General features: G+C 40.5%; 1 protein-coding gene across 1 annotated transcript in view; it reads left to right on the top strand.

Moving 5' to 3' along the window:
- Positions 1–27,669, top strand: part of LOC106955576 (partitioning defective 3 homolog) — a gene marked incomplete at its 5' end in the record, with an annotated part of 185,235 nt that overhangs the window by 137,489 nt on the left and 20,077 nt on the right. Inside the window, 2 exons of the mRNA XM_015045839.1 lie at positions 4,725–4,955; positions 10,868–11,078. Of these exons, the coding sequence (XP_014901325.1) occupies positions 4,725–4,955; positions 10,868–11,078 (442 nt within the window). The remainder of the gene's footprint in view (positions 1–4,724; positions 4,956–10,867; positions 11,079–27,669) is intronic.

Below are 27,669 nucleotides of genomic sequence, written 5' to 3' on the forward strand. Positions count from 1 at the left end.
TCTCCCCCAGACGTGTTGGGAGTGGCAAAACCCGTGTCTGTATGCAAATGGGAGAATTTGTATTTTCTTCCCTCTGAATACGAAGGCGATGAGCAGCGGAGCACTGGGGCTCCCGTTGTGTGATAGGAATCACATAATAGACCAGTATACAGAGAGCTGTCCGTCAAAGTCTCCCAGGAGAGCCGGGGCCCCCGAAACAAAGGCAGGAGGCATTTGGGTCTGTGTGCAAACTCACTCTCTCTCTCTCTCTCTCTCTCTCTCTCTCTCTCGCTCTCTCTCCTTTTGCTTCGCTCACCCATTCTCTTTGGGTCTTTGCTCCCCTCAGTCATCCAGAGTGTTGACTAGAAACAATGATGAGTAGGATTGTAGGGCAGAATACCAAGCAGAAGGATAATTCCCTGTACAAGTACAGCAGATGTCATTTGGGTTTCTTTGAACAGGTACTGAGTGAACTCTGTGGAATTCACAATTGCCATCCTTTTTAAAAAAATATATGGTTTTAACATTTCAAGGTAATTTGTGTTTGAACCATTAAGCTGTGACGTTTGTATGGCTGTGGTTTTGCTTTTTTTCTTTTCTTTTTTTTATTAAATTGAAAGTTTTTCTCTCTTGTCCTTCATACAATGACATTACACAGTCTGCGAGTTAGAGAGAATTAATTTTTCTCTGTTAGTGCTGTAAATCTGTTTATTCTCTGTTGGCATTCATATTTGCCATAACAGCAATCAAATAAAAACTACGTCCTTCCAAAAGAAAAAAAAAAAAAAAGAAAACCCTGACTTTTAGGATGAAGCATCAGTAATCCTGATCTACTGAGCATTTTGTCAATAAAGGTGCATGTAGGACAGTTCCTGACCTAAACAGATGCAGTAGTACAGTGTTGTGCTTTGCTATATGAAGTGTCACTTCTGGCATCGATTGCATGGTCTAATTAGCATTGACCAAAAAGGGGGAAAGGTTGTGTTAATGATGTACAGTATTACGATGTTTACTCCTGTGACTGACTGCTGACCTTTGAGCCTGTTAGATTTGTTTGCCACTTAAATCCATACCTGCCTGGCACTCAGGACAGTGAAGCACTCAGTGAGGACCTGTGTGTTAGTTGCTAACAAAGCAGTGAAGGACTCTGCCTTGTGTGCAAGGATTTGCCAAGATAGTTTAGAATGTAAGTATAAAATATAACAAGATGATTATAGCTTCACAAAATACGTGAGATTGAAGTTCTCCACATTTTTTTATCAATCAAACCTACAACCCAAAAATGTCTGTGTATTTTTTGACCGATAACCAACACAAGTTCAGAGGTAATTGTGAAAGGGGAAGTTTTTTGTTTTTTTTCAAATACCTCAAATTCAGTGCAACCAACTCCTTTCGGTAGTCATCTAATTAGTAAATATAACCATCTTTTGTTTAGTTTAGACTCAGTTTATCCAGGGTTTGTTAGGGAAGATTAAACAGCATCCTGAGGGGAACTCAACAGACAGATCAAGGGAGAAAGTTGAGTTTTAAGTAGGATGAAGTTATGAAATGGGTTTTAACTAGGCTACATTACTCAGTTACTTTTACTCAAGTTCTTTTTTGGGGTAAGAAAAAAATACTTTTATGGGTAGCTTTACTTCGTCATACTTTAGCATCCCTACAAACCAATGCCTTGATATCACTAGCTTAACTTATTAATTTAGTCTTTAAAGCTGCAGTATGTAACTTTAATAAAAAAAAAATATTTGATTACATATTTGTAGAAACTGTCGCTATGTTGTCACAGTTTGGTATAAAACAGATAATCTCTGAAGAAAACCACATTTCTGTGCCTCCTCCTTAGAAACAACCAAACGACTCCAGGAGGCGGGTGTTAGGGATGTGACACCCCACTTGCTCTCTATTATGCTGCAGCTAGCATAGCATGTTTTCAATGCTAGGCCAGTTAGCATGGCCACCCATGACTGCAGATGAACAGTTTTCCTGTAATGGAAAGTTGTTTTTCTGTCATTGGCACATTTACCAGTGACTACATGAGATTGACTGACAGCGCTAAGACCCTCCTCCTGGCTCTGATTGGTTGTTTTTGTTTGGGAGCGGTGCATTTCTTCAGACTGCAATGCTAGGTCAGGGAGAAGGTGGAGGAGATTGATCTTTTCTCTTCACACATTGTCTCATAATATACATACATACATACATACATACATACATACATACATACATACATACATACATACATACATACATACATACATACATACATACATACATACATAAAGTTTTAACAAATATGCAAAAAGCATATTATTTCTATAAATTGGATACAGCAAATTTAACGAAGTTGTTGTGAAATCTGCTCAATCCAAATCAGCTAACCTTTAATTTCCACAAGCACCACTGAAAGCAGGAGTCAAACATAATGTTTAGAGCAGCATATATCAACACCATATGGTCATATTAAAACCATCCAGTGAAGAAGAATGAGCCAAAGTCTTTGACTGTGCAAACCTGGCAGTGACATACCCCGCAAATTCTTTCAGCTGGAATTGCGGTTTTTTATGTTTAGAGGGCGGCTTTCCTGAGCAACAAATAGTTTTCTTTCATTTAGGGTGTTTGTTTTGTTTGCCAAGAGGTCCATGTGATCACCGGCAGTGGTCGAACACGCCTCATTTAGGCTGCTTTAAACGTGACATGGATCCTGTTCATATCAGTTAAATGTTACTGCTCCTTTGGGGTCCCTAAAATTGTTTGCATGTGTGTGACAGAAACTAAATCACGTAGTGCTATTTGCTGCCGAAAACCCAAAAACCTTCATAATCTAAAGGGAATTTTAACACTTTTAACACTTTCTTTATGAATACATTTTCTCACCATATGCCACGGTCTCTGAATCAATAAGTCTTGCATTGACCAAAAAGGGGGGAAAGGTTGTGTTAATGATGTACAGTATTATTGAAAGTTTTTTTTTTTTTTTTAAAGTTTTACTTGTGCATGCTATTTGGACAGTAACCTGCTGCAGCCTGAGTCAAATAGGAGAAGAAGGGACTGAAAATCGAAAACAGATCTACTTGTTTACCAGTCGCTGGATAAGGAGAGAACACGGGGTAGCTGATGGATGCTCCCTGACAAAATGAAATACCAATACCCAAGTGTAGCTCCGCTTACATAACCTAAACACACCTCTCGAAAGTATTGGTGAAAAAAAAAAATAATTACAGCTCTCTGGAACACGGCTCGGCGGTACAAGAGGCAGAATGCTTTCTGTCGTATCGTGTTAACAATTTACAGTTCATGTTAACCGTTTATTTGCGTTGCCATGCAAACTTTAGTAGTCACATAAATACATGGTAAAAAAGTGATCCCTTTCAAACAAAAACGAGTGCCCATAGCATCCCTAAAGCCTTGCTCAGACATTGCTACGGTTTATGTAAATTATTCTAATATTCTGTGAAATTGCACATTTTGTGGTAGTTTGACGCGAAAAGCTAGATAGTCAAGATGAGGCTAGAGATCTACGTCCTCCACTGGTTTGTTGTCGTCGTAGCTGACAGCCATGTCTGACATTTTCAGAAGTAAAAACTCTTACATCCGTGAGATTCCCATGTAGTCTATTATGTATCTCTAAGAAACTAAGTAAAATAAAATGCAGATGTTGGGTCTATTTAAACATTTGTAAAATTATTACAGTATATGGAATCAAAGGAAGTTGACTGTACTGCTGCGGTACAGTAAATACTTTCCCTTAAAGTTTGGGGTGGGGTTGAATCAGCAACAAAGATACAAAGTAAAGTGTAATTTTTTTAACAGTAAATAGTCTTTGGGAAGAAATATTAATATGATTTTTATACCCTTCCCCCCAAACTTCCTAAATCCTCCAAAGACGACATAGTTTAATTGAACCAGTAAAAGTAAATACACGTGTAATACACATTAAGGCAAGCCAAGAAATGCAAATACTAGATGTAACTTGAAGTCATTATATGTTTAAATCATGCATAGAATCATACACAATTTAGTCATTTCAGTAGTGATACAATTGATCATAAAAAAAAAAAAAAAAAACAGCAATCTATGTGCCTAAAATCTGATTGGTACTTTAACTCCAGACCAATCACATGGTCTGTAACAACGTACAAAATCATTTTATCCTGAACTGTAGATTGTTTGAACAGTTCTTCAATTCAAGTCTTATTTATTTATTTCATTGGTGATTGTGTTGGATTCTCACATATGCACAGAGCAAATAAAAAAAGATAGATTGGAAAGTTAATTTATTTTAGTAACTCAGTTCTCAAGTGAAACACATTGCAATCACACAGACTGATTCTTTTCACTCCTTCATTTCTGCTATGATGAGTTTTCGATGAAGACGTGACACTTAAGATTAGAATATTACATTTTCTAAAAAGAGTTGAATTAAGTTATTTTTAAAGATGCTTTTAATCTATAAAGCAAGTCTCATCGGAATCCATATACTAATTTATTGACTATGATTTAATATATTATTATAAGGATTTATTAATTTATTTGTTGAGTTATGACACTCGTAGCCCTCAATATTAAGGCATTTTGATAGATATACTCTCACCTTATATTTTTTCAATGACGTAGACTCTTTGTTGAAAATATGAAGGATTTATTTAAATGACCCAGTTCCATAATTTACACATATTAACTCCTGCTTGCGTGATATTAAAAGCCAAAAATCTCATGGCCTTTGCCACACTGCTCACTCTTTTTTGCAGGTTTTGAAGAGCGACAAATCGGCTCTTCCCTGGGTCTAAAAAAGTCCAGCTCAATGGAGAGTCTCCAGAAAGATGCCGCCAAAGTCATGGCGGGCGACGAGCTCAACGTCCAGAGGATTCATTCACACATCATCAGGGGGCGAGGCTGCAACGAGAGCTTCCGGGCGGCAATTGACAAGTCATATGTGAAGACTGGTCTCATACCAAGGGAAGAAAACAGCGTGGAGACATGTGAGTATTTATATATTTACGGTTAGCAATTCTATTTTTGTTCTAGTTTCTACTGCAAATATCTTATCACACTTGAAATAAGACAAAACTAACTTACAAGTAACTTTTCAGCAAGATATAGAATCTTGTTTTAAATAACTAATTTCTTAATATTAATGAAAAAGTACTTGTTCCATTGGCTGACAATTTCACTAATAACATGGGAAAAATGTTTTGTTTCAAGTAGTAAGATATTTGTACTTGAAGCTAAACCATAACTATCTAGTAAGACTGTGTTTTTGCAGTGTGCTGAACTTGGTAATGTTCTGATACGTTTCCTGAAATAACCTTTTATCTTCCTAAACATGTTTTTTTGTGGTACAAAAGTCTCTATATCTGCAAGTTCCTCCAAAATGAAAATAATCAAATAGTCACCACACAGCCAGCCTGACCATCACCTTCCTATGCAAATTTAATCGATTCTCATCTCCCTTCTCCCATTGACTTGGATTTTCTTAACGATTGTGTCGATTTTCTGCACTGTTTTAGTTGTAGTCTGCCTGTAGTTTTAGCAATGGTAGCAGAGGAAGTAAAGAAAAACGTTAAGTCTGTGCTGGTCACGCTGCCAGATATTGAATTAGCATTAACAACCAGCTCGCTTGGATCAGCACATCTCTCTATGCAGTGGAGGATGGGTGTTTACAACGCAGGCAACTTCCAGTAAGATTCATAGCGTTAAACTGGCGCATTACATACGTCATGTTAGTGACTGGATAAAATTTAAACTGTTCTTCCTTGAAACAATGTCAGTAGTCCAGACCCTGTGTACAAAGCAAAGCATTGATTGATTGATTGATTGATTGATTGATTGATTGACCTGCTCCACATTAACCATAACACTTGCCTGAATTGGTGGTTGGTAGCACATAACTACTTGAAACAATACCAAATTTTATCATTTGTTTTATAAATAATTTATAAATTGTTTGTTCCACTTGTTTTCTTGCGTTTTCTGAAATAGGCCACCACAAACGCCATTTATGGTGAAAACCAATTATTGTGCATAACCTTTAACACATAACCTCCACAGTGACACATGGTGGATTGAGCAAAGCCTCTTTTAAAGGGAGTTTGTTGAACAATTTTTTATTTTATTTTGGGGCGTTAGACTGAAGAAGTTAAACATGTATGTCAACACTTTTCAGGCTTTTTGTTGGAAAATCACATCAACAAATCCCCAAAAATCTGCATTATGTTGGTCTGCCTCATAAAATCCCATTAGAACACAGTGAAGTGTGTGATAAAACGCTAAAAAGTTCAAGGGGTGTGAATATTTCTGCACGTGACTGTAGTTGTCAGGCGATGACAGCACACAGAGAGACAGCCGTGTTACAGTTTCCGACAGGTAATAACACTGCAACACCACAAGAGTAATCACTCGATATAAATTTCCTTTCACCATTAAAGGATTCCATTAAAAGAGCTGGGGGACATTTGAAAAAGAAGGAATTATTTGCCTGAAACGCTTTGTTCTCATAAGCTCTGTCGGCAAGCCACTAAATACAGTCTTATCTCTGCAAAGAAAAATGGGGAAAGCAACCGATTTCCCCGGCTGCAGTATATTGCATTCTCCCCATGATATTCAAATAACTCTGTTTTTCAATTTAGATAAAAGCAGCCAGCCTGCGCTCGTCACTGAGGTTAATAGTCAGAGTTGACAGATAAGCCGCTGCCTTCCACATGCTCCCAGACTTTTATTTACATAAAATAAGAACGGAGGGATGGGTGTGAGGTGTGGGGGGGAGAGTGGAGGGGGGCAACATCACGTAAAGAAAATGTGTCCCCACAAGATATTCTGCTGGACAAAAACAACAACAAACAAAATGCACTTCCTCTTGTGCCGCTTTTGTGTTGGACTGTTTTGAAGGAGTAAGACAGAGAAAGTGAAAACATCTCTCATGTCTTGTATGTGTTGGGTGGGGGGGAGAAAAATGACTTGCAATTTTCTTTGTCTTTCATAACCTTCACTGACAGGCCGTCTTAAAGGTCTATGATTATTAAGGAAGAAAAGTTTAATGGTTGATTTCAGGGAAGTGACAAAATGTTTCACGCGATTGTCGCCTGCCGCAAATTATCTTTGAGTTTCCTGACACTTTCATCAAGGCTTCTGCTATCATTTGAGAATGTCGAGCTTTTTTTCTTCTTTTTGAGACCCATCAAATCAGTCTACCCGGCCTCACCTTTCGATGTCTGACGGTAAAGGCTTTTTTCTGCTTTTTTAAAAGATATAGCTCTTTTTTTCCCCTCTCTCATTTAATGTCATGTTTAATAGTGAATGACAAACATGTTTGTATATTGAATTCAAACCAGCTTGAACATGAACAAAAACCTGCAGAAGCAGGCAAACCCAGAGATGCGCATTCATCTGCTGCCCTCTGGGAAGTTCTGGATTAAAATATTTAGAATGTTATCTGCAGCTCAGCATCATTAAGCAGTGGTAGGAACATTAGCACTACCGCTAATCAGCTACAGCTCACAGCTGCTACTCAGCGCCATTGTTCTTAAGTGGATGATAAGCAGGCGGCAGACAGAGGGATCAAGCAGATCCCTATCCAGAAACCGCGTACAAATGTGGGCAGGTGCCCAGGTTGATCTCAGGTAATCACACCAGCCCTGTTCAGTCTGCTTAAATCCAACTCCCCGGTTCGTTTGGGGAGGTGCGAATGCGCAGTTGAACTCTGGCACGGATCAAAAAGACAAAATCTGGGCCTCAAACTGAATTCCAACCGGAGATCGCTCCAAAAAGAGGAAGCAGACTACAGCGCAAGGCATTCTGGGTAATGTTGGGAATAAAGGATTCTGTGTGTTCCTCTATCTGTTTCATCTACTTCAGGGGTGGCCAAGTCCAGTCCTCGAGAGCCACCATCCTGCAAGTTTCAGATGCATCCCTGCTTCAACACACCTGAATCAAATGACTGGCTCGTTATCAGGCCTCTGTAGAGCTGATCCCGGTCTGTTGGAGTAAGGATACTTCTAAAACTTGCAGGATGGTGGCTCTTGAGGACTGGACTTGGCCACCCCTGAACTTGCATGCTGCTATCTACACACATGCACACACATACGCACACGCTCTGGAACGCCCTCTTTAGGACCTCGTTTACATAGAGGCCAACTAAAGGAATCAGAAACTGTTATGTGTCATTTTTGATGTGTTTTCCCATAAGAAAAACATGACAATGGATCAGTGCTGCACTTTAGTCTTAATAAATGGAATTCATGAATCCAACTCACTGACTCTTCTTGAACCTCAGACATCAAGAACCCAGCTGGAGGAAGGATCATCTCCAACAGTAAACACAACCAAAACAAACTACCGTATCTAGTGCTAGTATGAGAAATGACTCACGGTCCTTATGAGGTATTAAAAAGCCTACTGCTAGTGAGCGGTAGCTTGTAGCTAGTTAGCTAGCTAGCTAGTTTTTTTGTATCTATCGTGGGAAAGCGGAAATTTATCAGCAGTTTGCTGGATGACTTGTGTCTTTGCCACTGACTAACTTCCTTTGCCAACTCACACAATGTTAAATGCATTCTGGGCAGAACAGTTGGGCACTGCTGCTATATGTGATTTTCTTTAATATACTTGAACACCACACGCTCAACCAATATCAGATCAACACTCTTTCTCATAATCAAGTAGGCCATAACGTGATCATAGCATTGCAGTTTTGTATTACAAGACATTTTTTTTATTATCGTAGCAGGCAATTGTTATTGAACCCGTCAGGGGAAAAAAAAACACACACAGGAAGTAGCTCATCCTGTTTCTATTAAAACTAATCATCCCTTTTTGAATCAAATTGTTGAAACGACCTGAGTTTTCCGTGACATTGTAATGTGGTGCGGAGGCACCTGTGCAAACAGAGGCGAGAGGCCGTGTGCAGAGCACAGCTGCATAATCGAGCAGATTTAAGACTCTAATCTCCTTTGTGTTCTCGCCGTTCGGTGCTCTGTGTTCACATTCCGTTTCGGTGATTTCCTTTGAGGTGGCAGCTGAAACAAAAGGCTGATAGCTGCACAGATCACAAGAAGAAAGCCAAACCCGATCATCCTTCAAATCTGATTCCAGCATACTCTCCCCTTCCTTAGGCTGCTAAATATCTTTGTCTCGCCTCCCTCTTCTTTCCACAAGATAAGCACTTTTCTCTCGCTCTTTCTCTCTCTATATATATATCAGAAGCAGAAGTTGAACAATGACATGCATGACTGTAATACATTGTAATCTAAGGGACATCTACTTCATACTTCAGAGCACAGACAGGAGCCTTGCCAAGCTCGGTGCACGTCGTATTTGCAATTATGATCCCCAGAAGCCTTCTTCAAGATTATTTAAATGCATAATTAGTGACGGATTAATTACATTTTCTACATTGATTCTGATTAGATGTGATGAAAACTTTGGGTTTAATCAACCTTGCAGCACCTAAGGAGTTCGGTTTGAGTTTGATGTCGGGTTTAAAATTAGTTCAGACGTAATTAAAAATCAGATTCGCATGACTATCATTACTGCTTATGCTTGCGTGAAGGCAAATCTTTTTTTTTTTATGTGTAAAATGCAGCAGAAGAAGAGTTTTTTTTTTCTTTTCTTTCTGTGATCCATGTGAACTACACACAACTGAAATAACTTGAGGGTCTGAGCTAAGTGAAAATCAGTTCCAGTGCACACTACTCTCAGTGGGTGTGCAATGTAAATATATTCTGCTCTAATGAGGCGAATGAATTCAGTGTGTTTTGTTCAGAGCTGCTATACCTTTTGGGAAACAGTTTTTTTTTTGTTGTTTTTTTTTCATGGCTCCTCTGATGTTGCTAAAAGAAAGAAGTTATGCACTGCAACTGATAAAAGAAAACTGGCGCTGTCTGCTGATTTCAAATACAGCTTCATTGATCTGCAGGGAGTCAGCTGAAAGTTAAAGTTCATTTAGTTGCACTTTATGTTCTAAGCTGCCTTGGCTTCTGTAAAAGTTCCTCAAAATGTGGAAGTGCTGTGATAAAATATTTCCTCCTCAAGGATTCTTCTTTTGCTCTTTGTGCCTTAAATGTTGCAGATCAACAAACATTACGAGACAAAAACAGGAGTTAGTATGAACTGCTTTTTTTTTTTTTTTAATTCATGTATAAAACAAAAATCCATCCAAACCAGCTTGGCTCTATATGAAAAAGTAATCCTCTAATGACTTGGTCACTCCAATTTGCCACAATGTCTGGAATAACAATGAGTAGAGGGATTTTGGCCCGTTCTTCTGGAGAATTATTTTAACTGGAGTATTTTCAAGAATGCTCCATACCATGTCACAAGGTTTTCCATTAGATTTAGGTCCAGACTTTAACTAGGCCACTCCAAGTCCCTTCTGTTAGATGTGGGCTTGATGGTACACTAGGGATAACTTTCTCACTTTTTCGGTGGTCTCTTTGGTCAGCTGGCATTTTGACGTTGGGAGTCTCCCATGGATGCTGTTTTCACCCAGTCTCTTTCTTATGATTATGTCACAGACTCTGACCTTTACGGGAGGTTTGTAGATTTTGTTCCCTGTTTGTTTGTAAGCTCTAGAGCAGTAGGGTAGGGTTAGGCTTAAATAGGTTCTTGATTTTTTTTCATGTCAAGGCATGATGTAGTCCTTTATGATGTCTTTCTGCTTGCTTCATGTTGTCAGACATGTTGTTCTCTTTAAGCAATGTCTTCATTCTGGCAGTAACGACGCCTTGGTGTGGCTGGTGAAATTGAACTCAAGTTTCCAGAAATATACTTTCCTAGAGTTAAATCAAAGGAGGACCATTACTTTTTGTGATGATCCTGACCCATTGAATTGTGACGGCACAGCTAATCTGTTCCATAACTGTATATTTAACACTCCATCCGACCTTTTCTGTCCTTCCAGTGGATGAAGACACAGAGGACAGCTACTGGTCAGGCCTCGAGTCAATGTCCACGAGCGGCGACCTCAGCCTAAGCGGCGGGCTGGTTGACGACAAACAGAAAGACGGTGCCCTGGGGGGGCCGAAGGAAACCAAGAGCGTGGACAAGGAGAAAGACAAGGACAAGAACAAACCAAAGAAGGGTGTGCTGAGGGGCCTGGGTGAGATGTTCAGGTAAGAACACCAGAAGCCCGAAGCTATGCTCCCACACAACACCGACACCCTGACACGCATCGTTCGCGTTGCCCTGAGCACCGATCGCTGTTTGTTTAATTCCACTCAACACGTTCAGCAGTGGATCATACAGACTGAATACATTCTCTGGATGTTGCCAGCGCTAATCAGGGACCCTTTTCCTTGAACCCTGTGAGATGCTGGAGAGATGGAGCGACGGGGGCGGGGTGTTGGTATCCACCTCAAGGGCCTTTGGCACTTTAGAGCCAGATTATTTTTAATAAGGGCAACATGTTTTATTCATAATCCCACGTGTGCAGGCCTTCTATCCACATCGCTCAGCATTGGTTAACCAGCAGACATTGTTCAGAGCCCGTGCGAGCGCTAATGGGGAGGGGCCCGAACGTCGCTTGGGGAATTAAAGACCTTTGGAGATGTTAAAAATCGACTTTGAATCTGTTGCCTCTTCCTGACTCGAACAGCTTCTGTTTCAACATGGAGCTGCAGGATTCCAGCAAAAGCATATATTTTACTTCTTCTCTCTGAATCTTTTTGCTACTATTATCCAACCACGGAGGATTCTTTATATGCAGGAAATCCAATAGCAGGGATTTATTCCGAATTAAACCCAAAGTGACTCTCCTGGTTTCCACTATTGTCATTCCCTTGTGAAATATCTGGCCAAATTAAATGACACATCTACACTGTGATCTTGTCTTTGCAATCATAAACATCAATGTGTGTTTTTCCAATTTTGAGAAGGTTTTTTAAAAACCTCATCATTGCCAATCTGAGTTGTTTTTTAAATTGGCGTGTTTCTGTCAAGTTAATTTATTTTTGTAATTCAAATTTGTGCAACTATGTGGTCAGTGGATGCCACACTTCTCATATTTGTATTGTTTAAGGTTTTTTTAATCTGTCTAACATTTCCTACCCATTTAATTGCAATATGAAAAAATTTAATTAAAAAAAAGAAGATACTCTCACAAGGCACCGTACTTCAGAAGTTCTGTGATCATTGTCATTGTATTCTTGAAGTCTTTATATATAAGCCCCCCTCATGTTTCCATACAAGCGAGATTAGAGCATTTAAATGATGCACATTAAAAACATTTGCTTTTAATCACAGACCGACTATCGACGCAGAAGCATTCCCAGACTTGCACTCGAATAAAACTCACATCCTGCAGGTATCAATTCAGCATTCCAGTTGCATGACAAACTTCCGATGGAGTTCCATTAATATTTCAGTTCTCTGCACATTTTAATATGGCATAAATTAACGGCGAAGGCGCTCCCCACCGCTATCGCGCCGTAAGTTGTTTTCATGTGGATTACCTTAATAGGATTAGTCAGCATATCACTGGGAAAAGCACAGAACTCCGAACAAAAGACGACAAGCGTGTTTCCAGGTCACAACTGACGAACGTGCGGGGGTGGGGGCTTGTTTGTTTTGAATGATTTCAGTTTTGCACATTTCATGGTTTTTTTTTTTTTTTTACTTTTTATGGTTGCTCAGTTGTCATTTCAAGGTTTGGCAACAATATACAAGTGACACACCAGGCAAAAGCACAAACACGCAGAAATGTTTCTTCTTTTTTTTTTTAGGAACTGCAGAACATTTGAATAGAGGTAGCAATTTGAGCCAGAGGTCTGACACTTTGACATGCAATCAGTGCTGTGGGCAAAGCTTAAATCTTTCTGAGTAGCTATGTGCTGCTGGTGATTTTCCCTGTGCATGTGGGCCCGGTACATGCCCTCCTTGGCCTCATCATCGTTCTTCATTATCTTTGAGTGCCACAGTCACTTAAGAGTTGGCATGCTGCGGGCCGCTGTGACACTCCCCCTGCTCTCTGCGTTTAACGGCAGACCCGGCACTTCCTGAATACAAAGAGGGAGACCTGCGAACCTACGACGGCGTGTCAAGGCCACTGTGTAAAAGATGTGGATATTTCTGGGTGTGAAAAGTTAAAAATTTGCTTTAAAATTCTAGGAAATTTTGAGATTAATCCCAGAAAATTTTCTAGAAAAATCTTAGAAATGTCTGGGTTTGAAAACTAAAAAAAAAACTAAAAAAATAAAAAAATGTAAATTTAAATTTAAATTTTCTCAAATTTTTAACAAAGTATTTTTAACTTGAAAGTCAAGAATTTGCTTGGAAGAAATCTGAAATGTTTAAAATTGATCTCAGAAAATTTCTATAAAAAATAACTAAATAAATTCTAGAAAAAAAAAAGGAAATTTCTGAGTTTGATAAGTTGAACATTTTTTACTTTTGGAAATTTTCTGAATGTCAGTTTTTGACTTGAGTTTGAGTTTTCATACTTTGAGTCATATTTCTTATTTTTGGAAAATTTCTGAGATCAATCTAAAACATTTTGAGTTTTTTCAAAAACATTTCTGAGATTAATTCCCAAAATGTGAGGTTTTTTTAATGTCTTTTTTTGTGTTTCCTCCTATCTTCAATGACACCGATACGCTGCCATAGTGAACCAGCCTGACTGAGCCTCAAAGTTTCGGCGTCGTCTCCCAACAACTTCTACTTCATGTCAATTTCCAGCTTAAATCCTATAAAACTCCTCACGCCATCTTAATGTCTTCTCTTCGTTTTTCTCCCTTTCCTCCTGACAGTTTTAAAAACTTAACAATGGCAAAGAACTGAGGTGAAAATAAACGCTTCTCGCCGGGTGCAACAACAAAACACTAAGTGCTGTGAAATGCCTGGCGGTCAGGAGGGAGGATAGAGAATCAAAGTGTCATATCTGTCTGTTGTGTGTCTCGCTTTTAGCAATTCCGCCGAAAGTTTTGTTTGATTTCAGGGAGGAGAAAGTTTCGCTGCTCATGACAAAGGCTTCGGCTGACAGGGGAAGGAAAACGCTCCTTGAAGGCTCGCGCTTCGCGGGCGGAATTTATAGCGGTGATTTTCACATTCGGGTGTCTCAGCGTTGCATCAAAACATCAAAAAGACATCCTGATTAGGTTAATCCTTTGTGCTGCTCGTCTGCGTGGTTTTCATCAGCACGAGTTGGACAGCCCGCCGCGTCTCCCAGATGCATGCCTTCCACACGTTCTGCCTCTCAGGATCTTCAAGGAGTTTTGCAGCACGCTGCAGTTTGAGCTCATTTGCATGCAGGCCTTTTTGGACGGCCTGATGAACGTGTTGTGCACGTCCGCCTAATGGACAGGCTGATTGGGAGTGCATTAACGTTGGTGCCAGGAGAAAAGGAGGGCCGCCTAATATATAGGAGTTCAGGGGAAGAAGAGGTGGAATGCAAAAAAAAAGAAAGAGTTGAGTGCAAGAATGTATAAAGCTACAAGCTAAACAATTTTCCTGCAGCGGTGAGTTGTTTTTCACCGTTGTACATGTACACAAAGTTAATTGACAGCGCTAAGGCCCTCCTCCTGGCTCTGATTGGTTGTTTTTGACCAGGAGCAGTGCATTTCTTCAGAAGCTCAGGGAGGGGGTGAAGGAGATGGATCTTTTCACAGATTATCTGTCTCATAAACATGATCAACTTTTGTGACTCGAATGAAAAACGTCCCCCAGAGCATGATGCCGCCACCACCATGTTTCACTGTGAAATGCCTCAGAATGATGCCAGTTTGCCAGCGCACTGCTAGTTTCTATTTTCTCTAATTAATCTGTCAACTTTTCACATGACAGCTGTTTGACTGAACATCTGCTCTTGGAATGAATGAAACAAGTGGACTGAAATGACCTCTGAAGTCGAGCGAAGGTTATCAGAATAAACAGAGTTCTGTTTTTGCTTTAAGTTTAACACTTCTTTTATGTTTCTTTCATTTTTTCCCCAAGCAGTATGGACATTTTTGCACTGTAAGCAACCCAGTAGACTTCTCTATAGTCTTATGAATGGGCTGGACTCTGCATGTTTGCGTGCAGCAGATAAAAACAGCCCTGGGCAGCGATGCATCAGTGTTATTCTAAGGATGCCCGTTACATGCATGTTGTCACAGTGTACGTGTCTGCATTCATTAGGCTACAGGGGCCACATGGGGACACATTATCCCCCCTAACCACTATGCTTTATTATTTATGTCCTTTCTAGTGGATAACACGTGATCGTTACCTTCCAGTCCGATCAGGATTGTTTCCATGTCCGCAGCTCAGCCCAGGGCCGCGTTGGCATGCTATCGCACAATGTTGCCTGTAGAACTCCCTTCAATGGGACTAATGAGGTGTTGTTTATCTGCTCTGTGACTGACTGACCTCTTCCATCAGAGCCCCAAACTCCATCACTTGGTGTGAAAGTGTGTCACGTCTACGAACATGCACCAAATAAAGGAAGCAAATGGGCGTGCGGATCATCCACGCTGCAAAAACGCAAAACCTAACCCAATATTTTTTGGTACAGTTTCTAATAAATACCTTGGTGTGCTTGAAAAAAGACAAAACTAACTTACAAGTAACTTTTCAGCAGCATATGAGCTGGTTTTAAGGCAATAATTCCTTGTTCTTGTTTCAATGGCGGAATATTTCACTAAAACGTGGGAAAAATTTATTGTTGTAAGTGAAATAATTTACATGTAGTTTCAGCCAAGCTACAAAGCTAACGCTCCACTGCAAAAACATAAGTATTTGTTCAGACTAGTTTCTAGTGCAATATTGAAATAAAAATACAAGTAGCTTTTCAACAAGATGTGAGCCAATTGTAAGGCAACAATTCCTTAATATTGTTGAGAAAGTACTAGTTCCTCTGGAAGACTATTTCACTAATAACATGGTGAAAATGTCTTGAAATAATCTGCCAGTGGAACTAGAACTTTTTTTTAATGATATTCAAGAATCATTGATTTAAAACAAGCTCCTATATCTTGCTGAAAAGTTACTTGTACATTTTTATTTCCAGTTCACAAACATATTTGCACTAGAAACTAGACTGGAAAAAAATCTTTTTATGTTTTTGCTGTGCAGCGTTAGCTTTGCAGCTTGGGTGAAATGCATGTACATAATTCACATCCTATATGTGTGATACTTATATATATTTATGAAGATTAAACTTGTATGCATTAATATGCATTCAAACATTTTGTCTTGAACTTTTTTTCTTCTTTTTTTCACTTTGATACATCAGAACAGCAGTAGGGAGACAGGAAGGTGAAGCCAGGGAAAATGCAAAGAAGAGCTGGGAAGGGAAATGGTTTCCATAGAGAGGAGGTGGAGGTGGGGGGCTGGAGGGAGAAAGGGAGCGTGTGCACTGGAGTGAACTGGGGCATCGGGGGAAAATGGAAACCAAGGATGAAAAGCAAAGGGAGACGTGGAAGGAGAGAGGGATGAGAGAAGAGGGGAGCCTTTTTTTACAGTCAAGCCATCACGCCACTGTCTGCCTGCCTGCCTGCAGGAAGGTTTGGGGGATCTGTGGAGGTGTTTGTACATCTTAATGCAGGATGTTGGGCGAGCGAGCTGCGAGGTGCATGTAGATCCGCGTGTCTGCTCGCGTGTAGTGCCCGTCTGCGTGTGTGGAAATGAAAAAGATTGCTTTAATAGGCTCTGGCATCAACTTCAACCCTTTCTCCCCTGTGTATTCTCACCCACACAGACACACAAACGCACACAGTTTTTTTGTTTTTTTTTTCTTGATTTTTACTACCCTCCCCACCAATCTGATAAGTGGCATGCCTCATGCGGAGCCATCAGCCGACGCTGGAGCTTAGTGTGACAGTTGCAACCCCCTCTCACCCCACCCCCTCTATGTCAGCCCCCTCCTCCCTCACCAATGCGCAGCCCCACTCAAGGCTGCGCAGGGGGACACGGGAGGACCGGGGCGTCGCAGTGAAAGCTGGAGAGGAAGGATGCTCTCTATCCTTCAGCCCCTATTATTCTTATGCGGTGAAGGAGCACGCCTGAAGTGCCGGGAACTGGACCAGAGCAGGACTAAAGTGTGTGTGTGTGTTTTTCTGTGCATGCACTAGTACTGCCTGGAATATGGATAACATATTATAAAAAAGCGTGACCAGCTCGTCTGTGAATATCACTGTAAAAACACAAAATCTCACCAAGGATTTCTGGTCTAGTTTCTAGTGCGGATATCTTCGTACACTTTAAATAAGGCAAAACTACCTTAAAGTAACTTGTCAACAAGATATAGGAGCTTGTTAAAAGTACATTTTTCCTTAATTTTGATGAAAAAGTAAAAGTATGTATACTTATAACGAGACATTTTTCACACAAAATCTTACCATCTATTTTTTGGTCTAATTTGTAGTGCAAGATATGAGCCTCTTCCAAGTCCACAATTCTTGAATGTTGACTAAAATGTGCTGGTTCTGTTGTATATTTCATTTACAACAAGACCTTTTCCATATTTTATAAGTAAAATAATCTGCCAGTGAAGCTAGTACCTTTTAAAAATTAATATTAAGGAATTATTGATATAAAATAAGCTCCTATATCTTGTTGAAAGGTTACGTTTAAGTTAGTCTCATCTCATTTCAAGTCCACTGAGATATTTGCACTAGAAAATAGACCAAAAAAAACATAGGTAAGATTTTGTGTTTTTGCAGTGCAGCAAGTTCCTCCACGACTCTTCTCTGCTCATGTTGTTAGAAACCAATGATGAATAAGCTTGGTTCATCATTACTACACTGCAGTGACACATGTGTTGGTTTCCTGCACACACACACACACACACACACACACACACACACACTCTCTCGGTTTAACACACAAGCCTCTCCGCTTCCCTACGACACGCGCTCGCATATTGTAATATTGTGCCACATTTGATTTGAAGACAGCAATTAGACGCCTCCACATGAGAGCCCTGACATCTGCTGAACGTAATCTGAGAGAAAATGATAATTGTTCTGCTTCTTTTTTTTATTTTTATTTTTTTTCCCCGCCTCACTTATCACAATGTCTGGGCTGAGGTATTAAAGACAAGCGTGAGGCGCAGCGTCAAGCTGCAGCCTCTGCGTAGCAATGAGTGTCATGTGGAGTTATCTGAACAATGGAGTAATTATATAAGAAGTCATAAAAAAAACCCCACATTTTTAATGTGGATGGTGAAGTGAGCGTAAACAGTAAGTTGTATTTGGATAAGATTAAGTAAAGTAAACTGAGGGAAATTAGTTTTGTTTTGAATATTTCTTGAACTTTTTTCACTTTTTGTCTCAGTTTGAGTGTAGACTTTTAAAGTTCGAACAAAACAAAGTAGTGAACTTAATGTTTGGTCAATTTTTCTAATAAACATTTAAGAAATGTGACATGCACTTGTATTCACTCCCAACTTATTCAAACACCAATAATACTTCTTCAATACTAAGAAATGTAAACTAGAAACTAGATTTTGGGTTTTTTGCAGTGAAGGTCTATGCCACACCTTGCAACATTTCTTGTCCGCTGCTGGACTGACCAGGCTGGACAAGAAAAGTATTAACTAGTGAAGCAGCCATAATGTCCACGGCTCGTCTGGAGGAGCTACGGAGAACAAATCTCAGGTTGGAGAATCAGTTGTCACGTTACTAAAACTGTTTCCTTGTATGTTCTTTAGAAATGACATCTTTTGAAATAAATTCCTCAATTTCACAAGAACGTTTGTACGCTTACTTGAGATGGTTTTTTGTTCTTGTGAAGAAGACTTGATGATCTTTTTTTAAAAGATTTTTTCTGGCTCTAGTGGGCTTTATTTGATAGTTAATTGACAGGAAAGTGGGTAATGAGAGAGGGGGAAGACATGCAGCAAAGGTCGCCAAGCCCGGTAATCGAACCTGCGACAGCTGCATCGAGGACTAAGGCCTCCATATGTGGGATGTGCATCTTGCCCAATAAATACCAAAACATTCCTGAAAACCTCTATCCATTTTTCTAATATGAGTGACCATGCTAGTTTGAAACTACAGCATCTTAGAAAAGTACATTTTCCTGGTTGATTCGCTGCAAACCAAAAGATGGAAACGCCCCTAATATGCTTTTTTTGGGTGTGTGTGACATTTCAAAAGTTCAGTCAAAATTCACGTGACGATTGGCACATAGCTAGTGTTTATCTAAATACTCTACAAATCTAACCTTTACAGAAGAGAGGCAAGAAAAAAAGCTACTGTAGAACCATAAGCTGGTCAGAGGACCTGAATACAGGACAATCCAGGAAGGACACCTGGTAGAGGGTGTGAACGACTCCAGACTGAGGCGTAGTTTCACCTTCCAGCGGAGCAATGTCACCAAGCGTTCAGTCAGAGCCGCAGTGGAAGAGCCTGGATAAAGGCATGCAGTAAGTATCTGTGATTAAATGGGTCCTCAATGAAAACAAACGCCACATTTTTCCAGTTCTTTATTAGTAAGAACTGAATTTTTGGTGTTCCCAAAGAGTGACACACCACATTCACGAATGCCGTGTAAGTTATAAAGTGGCCAAGAATGCGGCATGGGGGGGAACCCAATTAATAAAAATACATGCCCCCAGTGAGGAGATTAGCGACTCAAAAACAAGCCAGTTAAGTAACTAAACTCCAGAGTACAGCATATTAAAGTCAACACAAACGCCTTTGTCTGGTGTTAAATAATTGAATGTAACCATCAGATTGTTGGGGGGTTCAGGACGGGGAGGTGACGGCTAAGCGATTTAGACATGGGGTGAATCAAAGTGATGGGATTAAAAGGAGAGGTTGGATGGGAGGGGAGGAGGGCTTGATTTAACCCACCGTAGAAAAATGAGAGACAGTTCTGTCCGGTTGGGACTTCTCTGCTTTTGGCCACTCAGTGCAAATATGATTGGGCAGCACTGGGCCTCCGTCAGACGGCTCTGGAGTAATTAGGTTTGGAATGCTGCATGCAGTGCTCCGAGATAGACCTAGAAGCACGGAGAGTAGGGGTGTGTGTGTGTGTGTGTGTGAGAGAACTGAGGTGGTACTGCGCGATGGAGTTAATTGAATCTGAAATCTTGTTGGCCTGAAATGAGATCCGCCGATGTCTCTCACACTGTGTCTCATGCAGAGGGGCTGCAAACATGACTGAATTCATAAAGTGCCTTATTAAAGAGCTGAAATTAAGTGTAGCAGTGCAACTCTTTCATAGTCTACCAGGCCCATAACTGCTAATGATCCAACCCCAACGGAATGTCAACCCAAAGACAATCTCTTTCTTGTTTCGCTCCTCCCTTTGTTGTTCCGTTCCACTTGAGCTTCTATCGCCTCTCCTTTCCTTCGCCATGATTTTACACAGAGTGCATCCAGTGTTTCTTGACTTTCTCCTAATCTATTTGATATTTTCTTTTTTTTTAGGCGAGGAGACACTTTGATCTTATTTCCCACTTTGGGCTGGAATCTCTTTGATCAATGTGAGGAAGGCTGCTCAACCTGAAATCTCTCTCCGAGGATAGGCAGGCAGATCCAAAGTTATGAGAAAACATTTTTAAAAAGCTGTACGCTGATCTGAGAAAGGAACGGTTACGTTTTGTTTCTGTAAAACAGTGTGACTAAACCATTAATATCCCCTGTAATAAAGTGTATTAAGCGTCTTCGAAGAGAAAAAAAAAAAAAAGCCCAATAAGCTGAATTAGAGATGCATAGCATGTTTGATATTGCAGAGACAAAGGTGAGAAATGCACAGGAGGGAATCTATTTATTTTCTCCTATGCGCTATGCAAATGAAGTGGGCCGCCTGCTACAGTGGAAGTCATTACTAGTCCGCTCACCAATCTCCTTGGCTCAGAATGTAATGAAACAGAGGCCTTTGGCTGAAATGACCTTTCCCATTGGTGGAGTTCCCTCATGTGCATAGACGCTAACATACACGGTAGATAGTTTGCGGGAGAGACAATCACTGGCAAGGCAAGGAGGAAGAACAAAAGCTCCGAAAATTGCTTTTGAATTGCAAAGATAATATCAATCAACGTTGAATTACATTTCTGATTTCCATCAAAGGCAACCAATTAAAGGCAGGAACCGGATTCCTCTTGCTCTGTCACCGCCTCAACATGTGTTCGGCATGTTAAGAGAAAATGTCTGCATTCTTGTTCCCCCCTCCTCAACAGTCTTCAAAGAGTATGTCGGGGAATGTGAAATTCCTTTTCTTTTTCTTTTTTTTTGTTGGATCAGAATTTCATTCCTTCCTGTGTTTGTCATGAAGGAATCTTAATTGGTGCCTGGCTTCCATACCATACAGTGACTCACGAGTCTGCACCCGGTAAAGGTTGTAAGTTTGGGGAGAGAGGGTTTGAATGAATGGCTGAGATGGATAACATGGTCTGGAGCAGCAGATTATTATCAAGGCATGTTCAGACCATTAGTGAGTAGGTCGTTGGAGGCTTCGTGCCTCTGTTGTGACTGATGGTCATTTCCTCGCAAAATGACTGATGTCCTCGAATTTTTTACATTTTGTCAAGGCACACTCATAAACAATGTGAACACACTGAAAGGTCAAAAAAGTGTTGACAAAGTTCAAAACAGGGTTATGTTAAAAAACAACAACAATCCCGAGTTGTTTCATCTACCTACAGGGAAAATGGGAAATGGCCTGTATAGCACTCTTCTAGTCCAGAAGCGCTTCACACTACATTCAATCAAGTACCTGGCCACCGTCAGTGGCAAAATACTTGGGAAAGTACGAAAGTACCACCATCGATGCTTTTGGCACCGATGGTGGCAAGGTACATCATTGTAGCCATAGGTTCTCTGGAACAGTCTAACAGAAGCTCGACTGTCGCCACCAAGAGGTTAGGTGGGTGAAGCGTCTTGCCCGAGAACACTACAACGAACATCCTAGAGTAGATTATTTTTCAAAAATGTCATGTTTGAAGTTTTATTTTGCTCGACTGACAGCAAAAATGCCTCTGTGGACTGCAAAAGTTACAGAAACCTTGAACTGGACCTACAGTAGAAGAGCTGCAGATTAAGTATTATCAAGTGTTGGAGCAGCCAAGTCAAAGAATTTGTGGCAAAACTTGACAGTTGTGGTTCAAAGACTCTAGATTTGAGCTGAAGCTCTTTTGGCTCTCTAATGTCCTCTGCTGATCTCTCTACCAGATCAGCAAACCTGGTAGAGAGAAATGCCCCAAAAGACTCCCAGCTGTAATTGCAGCTAAACGTGACTCTACAAAATATTGACTCAGGGGACGCTGAATACTATCTAACACATACAATCCCAGTAACATACACAGGTTTGGGCTTATTATATCAGTAAATGTGAAAAAAGGTTCAAGGGGTAAAGATTCTCTAGCAACTCACTGCCAACTTGCTACCCCAGTGGGATATGAGCAGCTTAGAGGCATAGAGAAGAGTATTGTGCTGCATGTTTTAATATTTATTTGTGGAATGATTTTGCAATCAGCAGATATATTTTTTGGATTTAGCCATTTCTTTCCAGTACTTGCTTCTGTCATTTTGAAATTCTGAGTGCAGCTTGTTTAGCTCTTCTCAAAGGTGTTTTAAGATGACTAATTCAGATTTAGGAGGACTGTCCCGAGTTATTTATCTAACCCTGCATCCTCTGGACTCCTGCTTTTGCTCATCCTCACTTTGTGCACCATCACAGTCACTCCACCTCCTTTCTTTTCTTTCCATATATCCTGACACAACCGCCCATCCCTTCCTGTTTCACCGCTGCCCTGGAGATTCATCACGGCATTGACAGAAAGACCTCTCCCGTCTTCCTCGGAATGCTTGGAGGGATGTATATCACGGCTCGGCAGTTCTGCTGTCTCCGATCTCCAACGGTCTCACATGCGATGCTTGGGCCGATGCTCGTTCATGCCTGTATTTCAGTCTGACTGTTATGAGACGAGCTGACTGGCCTTCCCCCCATTTCCCACCACCTCTCCTTTAGGTTGAAAGTCAGGCATTTGAGCGACACAAAGCACATTTGTCTCTAGACTCGTCAGCATTAAACTTTGTTTGCAAACAAGAATCAACAGAAGAGAACTATCTTGGAAAATTATCTTAATCAACTTGTTGTTTTCATAAAAAAGGTATTTTGTTTGACGCGAAAGCAAATCTAGTTGAATTTCCAAATCTTTCACATAAAATTCTCCACCTCTGAAACTGCATTTCCAATAACCCACAACGTTGTGGAAGTTGAAATTATGTAAATAAATTTGCTTAATGGAAACTCGCCAATTTTGGAAAAAACACACGCTTGTTGGTAAAAGTTTTTGTGCCAGGATGAGGTGGTCTTTGGCCATATTAAAACAGATATATTATGCAAAACTACAATGGAAGTTTGACATTAGCAGAATATAGAAAAAGATTGTTCTCATATATGCAATGAAAATGTGGCTTGAGACATCTTGCAAAGAAGCTTCACTAACTGGCAGACTTGCTTTTCCATCATCTACCACTGACGTCTGTCACCTGAGAGCTGAATGCTTGTGGACGAGGCATGTGGCAGAAGTCTAGCTGAGGACACAGACTGCAGTAGTGATCAAAATGGCCCATTAGGAATGCAGTGTGCTGTTCTCTATCTAGGTCACAGCCTGAGCCACCTACTCCAGGTCTTCCCTAGAGACCTCACCATGCTGCCCATCTCCACCCTATCTCCACCCCATCCCAGCACCCTGTGTGGAAGTGCATGATTGGGGCATTAGCTTACCACAGGGGCGTGTGTCTATCAGGGAATATGAGCGTGTGTGACTTTCTGTTTCCTGGACAGGCTGTGCCTAACAAGGATACTTGATAGCTGTTCATGTTTCACTGTTTATCTGTCTCTAATTTGACAGAAGCAAAGGATGACTGAAATAGTAATTCACATAGAGTACCTAGCAAGAGTTTTAGTAGACCTTGACTGGCTAAAAGTCATAAACAGATGTGGGGTAAGATGATACAAGGATTTTTTTATGTTTTTACTTGTAAAATAAATAAAAAAAATGTGAAAAAAACCCCACTTCCCCACTCAAACAAGATCTTTTTAGAACCGCCTTATGCTGATTTACATCTGCAAACAAAATAGCTCAGTCAGACTGGTTGAGGAATGTCTGTGAACAGCAATTTTACCACATATTCTCCATTAAACCAGACATTTTTTTAACATGTTTTCATACAGGATAGCCTACAGGATGCTATATCTATATCTGTCCGTTTTACCTTGTCTACTTTACCCTCTTTGCTGACAAAAAGTTTTCTGTCATAAAGGTAAAACTTATGGCGTGAGCAACATACAGTTTTCCTGTCGACAGATTCTCCCACTTGAGCTGTAGATCTTTGTCGTTGCTTCTTTCCCAGCCTGTATGTTTAGATGAAAGGCCCTGTCTCAATCTGTAGGAATCCTTTTACCAGTCACACACAGGTGAACTCTCTTTTCTAGTTGGGTGACTTCTGGAGCAGTTTTATTTAGAAGTAGAAGTTAATTGTGACTGAATGCACAACACTTTTTCACATTTTTATTTCTAAGTATCCTCTGTATGCTACTGCATGTGAAGCAATCCCTGGTAAACAGAGCATTTGTTTTTCGTCCTCTGCTATACCTCAAGGATTTCAAAATTGTCGACATCCAAGTCTTTGTGGAGAGGAATCCACCTCTGGAAAGTTCTACTTCCTCCATACAAACTGTCTAACCTTTGATGGGTATTTAACTCACGACATATTGTTTTCCTTCCACTACTCAACTTTTCACTACTTTCTGTTGGTGCATCACATAAAATCCCAATGTAACGCAGTTAAGTTTGTGCTTGTAATGCGACAAATTAAATAGAAATTCAGGGGGTGTGAATACTTTTTTGAGCCACTGTCTTAATAAATCACACACACACAAAGCTCACCTTGATACCTGGGGTGTTAACAGAGAGCCTGAAGGTTTCGTAGTAGATTGCCCTTCAGAATCTCTTCCTCACTGTACTCATATACTTCAACTAATGGATTTATGAATGCATTCCGACTGTTTATTTGTGTAGTAATGAGAGGCTTTAATCAGGGTTGCCAGGGACTTGAAACATTCCTCTGAGTGTCTACAAAACAGCCCTCCCCTCATCGCGCACGTCCACACACACATGCACACACACACACAATGCAGTGATTTATGAGAAACATTATAGGCAATCATGTCGGGCTGGGCCGTGTCCTAAGCATTGTTCAGCCTGTTTGAAATATGGAAGAGCCACGGTGCCCCCCCTTGATACACAGATTCATAAAGATACAAGCTAGTGCACAACAAACACAGATATACGTTTGGCTTTAGTTTTCTTTAAGTATGAATAATTATAAGAGGACGAATGCGGTACTCTGTAGCTCCCAAATGCTCAAACGTATGTTTTAGTAAGAAACTTCAGACAGACCTCTGCTGCAAACACACTAATAGACTCGCACTTCTTCAGCTCAACAGTCTCTTTGATAGTGATAGTTGTTACTTTAAAGGCAGAGAACATCCTCAGCTATTCGCTCTGATATCATTTCAGTGCCTCAGATGTTGCTGCGGTTTTGTTTATCTCCTTTCTGTCTGGTCTCTGTGGCTAGAAAAAAAAAAAAGGAAAAAAAAAACATCGTCTCAGTAAGAGCGGATTAACTGGGATGCACAAATTTGTTTTCAAAATGCCCTCCTTGGCATATGTTTTCAGAAAAATGACTAAAGAAAGAAACATATTGGACGCCCGTCACCATGGGCCGGGGTGCCACACAATAAAAAACCCCACGGCTCCGTGTGACGGAGCATTCTCCACACGTATTTTGGTTCAGACCATTTCGTCTTTATCTCATTTTTCCTTTCGGGGGTGTTGGATGCGGGGATAAGAAATGCTTATGAAGCTCCGCTTGTCTTTGGCTGCCAATGTCTGCCGACGACCCGACCACCACTGGAACGTAGCTGTTGATCAGGCCATTGGACACGCTCGCAAGCATGAAATCAAAAAGCGGACAACTCAGAAAGATTACTTCTAAAAGAGGAGCTCGAAGATAGAAGGAAAGCACACAGAAACGGAGGGGAACAGAAATGGCACGAAGCGCTGATAGACAGAGCAGAGAAAAATTTCAAGGCAACAAACAATTTCGGAACAGTGCGCTGCAACCACCAGATCCATTCACCTGGCAGAAAATCTTCATTTCTATGTAAACAGGTTGGTAGCAGCAGGGATATGTGGGTAGAAATAGAGCATTTAAATACCATAATTTGACTTGACACACAATGCGCATCTTAGAGTAGTTTCTTTTTCAATATACTTTCAACGGTGAGAGACCGCATGCGATGTTTCTAAAACTGAGCAACATCCAGCATTACGGTTTCGTTCCTGCTCGTCTGGGAAACCTAAGAGGCATAGAAGTTTGTGGCAAGAATCGTTTTCCCTCCGATTCGCCCGTGTCGTCGCCCCCTTACTGGGACTCAGTCTGATGTCATGAATAAATGCATGTCATGCCGCCACGGTGAATAACACGCCACTTTCCCACCCAGGACGAACCATTCTCAACCTCATCTTCCTTTCCCTCCTTTGTTTTTACTCCACTGCTGAAAGACTTTAGAAGGACTTCACCCCCCAGAGCCGAAGCCAATCATAGAGTCCGGCCCACCACTTCTCTAGAAAGGATTTGGTTGAGTTTGCTCACACCCTTGGCCAAAACACGGGGCTGTCACGGTTGAAATCCCTAAAGTGCCAGACAGTGAATTCTTGTCTAGTCAAATGAGTGATTTCTTTCTTCTAAAAGGTCATTTTTTGTTATGCCAGCCACTGTAACTCATGCATTGAAGGATACATCTTGGCTTGAAGTTGATTTTCTTGTGATGTGTCAAATGCAAGTCTCTTGTGAGAAAGAAGTCTGGCAAAGCAGAAAAAGCTCACACTAACCCTACACCCTTTGGATAATCAGTTCCTCGGGGAAGAAGACAGTGGACTGCAGACTGGCACATTAAGGCAACCTTCTGTTCTTCCTTGACGTTACCCTGCCAGGAAAGCGAATACTTGCATAATGTCCAGGCCAAAGTAAAGATGTGCTTTTTTTTTCTTTTACTTCTTGTCTCTATTTGAGTAATTTTTATTCACTGCAGTTGCTTCAACACACAGTGAGTCAAAAGGTCAGACAAATCAATTAATTTTCCTAATAGGTTGTGGTGTAGATCTGTATTCAGATTCCTACGGTATGACAACCTTAAATGCAAATATTATGCATTTTACAGTATTAACACAGTTTTAACTCGAATGAAAAGCGTAATGTAGAGACAACTCTACAGACCGCTGGAGATAAACTCCAGTCACTCTGGTTATACTACCACTCTTCTTGGCATCTTGTAATACAATCTTTAAACTTTAGGAATGGTTTATTTTAGAAATTAAAATCCCCTTTCGACAATTAGGTTCAAGGTTTTACTGGTCGCAAATCGGATTTGCAAGAATCTGTAATCTGGGTAGAACAATTTAGTTCTGTTTTAACTGGCAAATATGGTGCTGATTTTATGTCTGACGTTATGGTGATTTACTCAAGCTTGGTTTTAAAGGACCTCTGTTCTGTGTAATCAATTAATTTTAATTGATTACATCTGTAATCAATTAATTATAGCAGTAACCTATTATCCTGTACCTAGGATAATAGGTAAAGGAATGTGGGAGTACTGTGATGTGAGCAGGTCGATATTGAGGCATATATTGCACATATGGTTTAAGAGCTTATGCATCTGATGTAGATTTAAAGCAAAACTGAGCATTACTCTCTCAATTCTTACTGC

This window comes from Poecilia latipinna, unplaced genomic scaffold (genome assembly GCF_001443285.1).
Source record: "Poecilia latipinna isolate Pla-1442-1.1 unplaced genomic scaffold, P_latipinna-1.0 Scaffold748, whole genome shotgun sequence".
In the NCBI taxonomy this organism is placed as follows: Eukaryota; Metazoa; Chordata; class Actinopteri; order Cyprinodontiformes; family Poeciliidae; genus Poecilia; species Poecilia latipinna.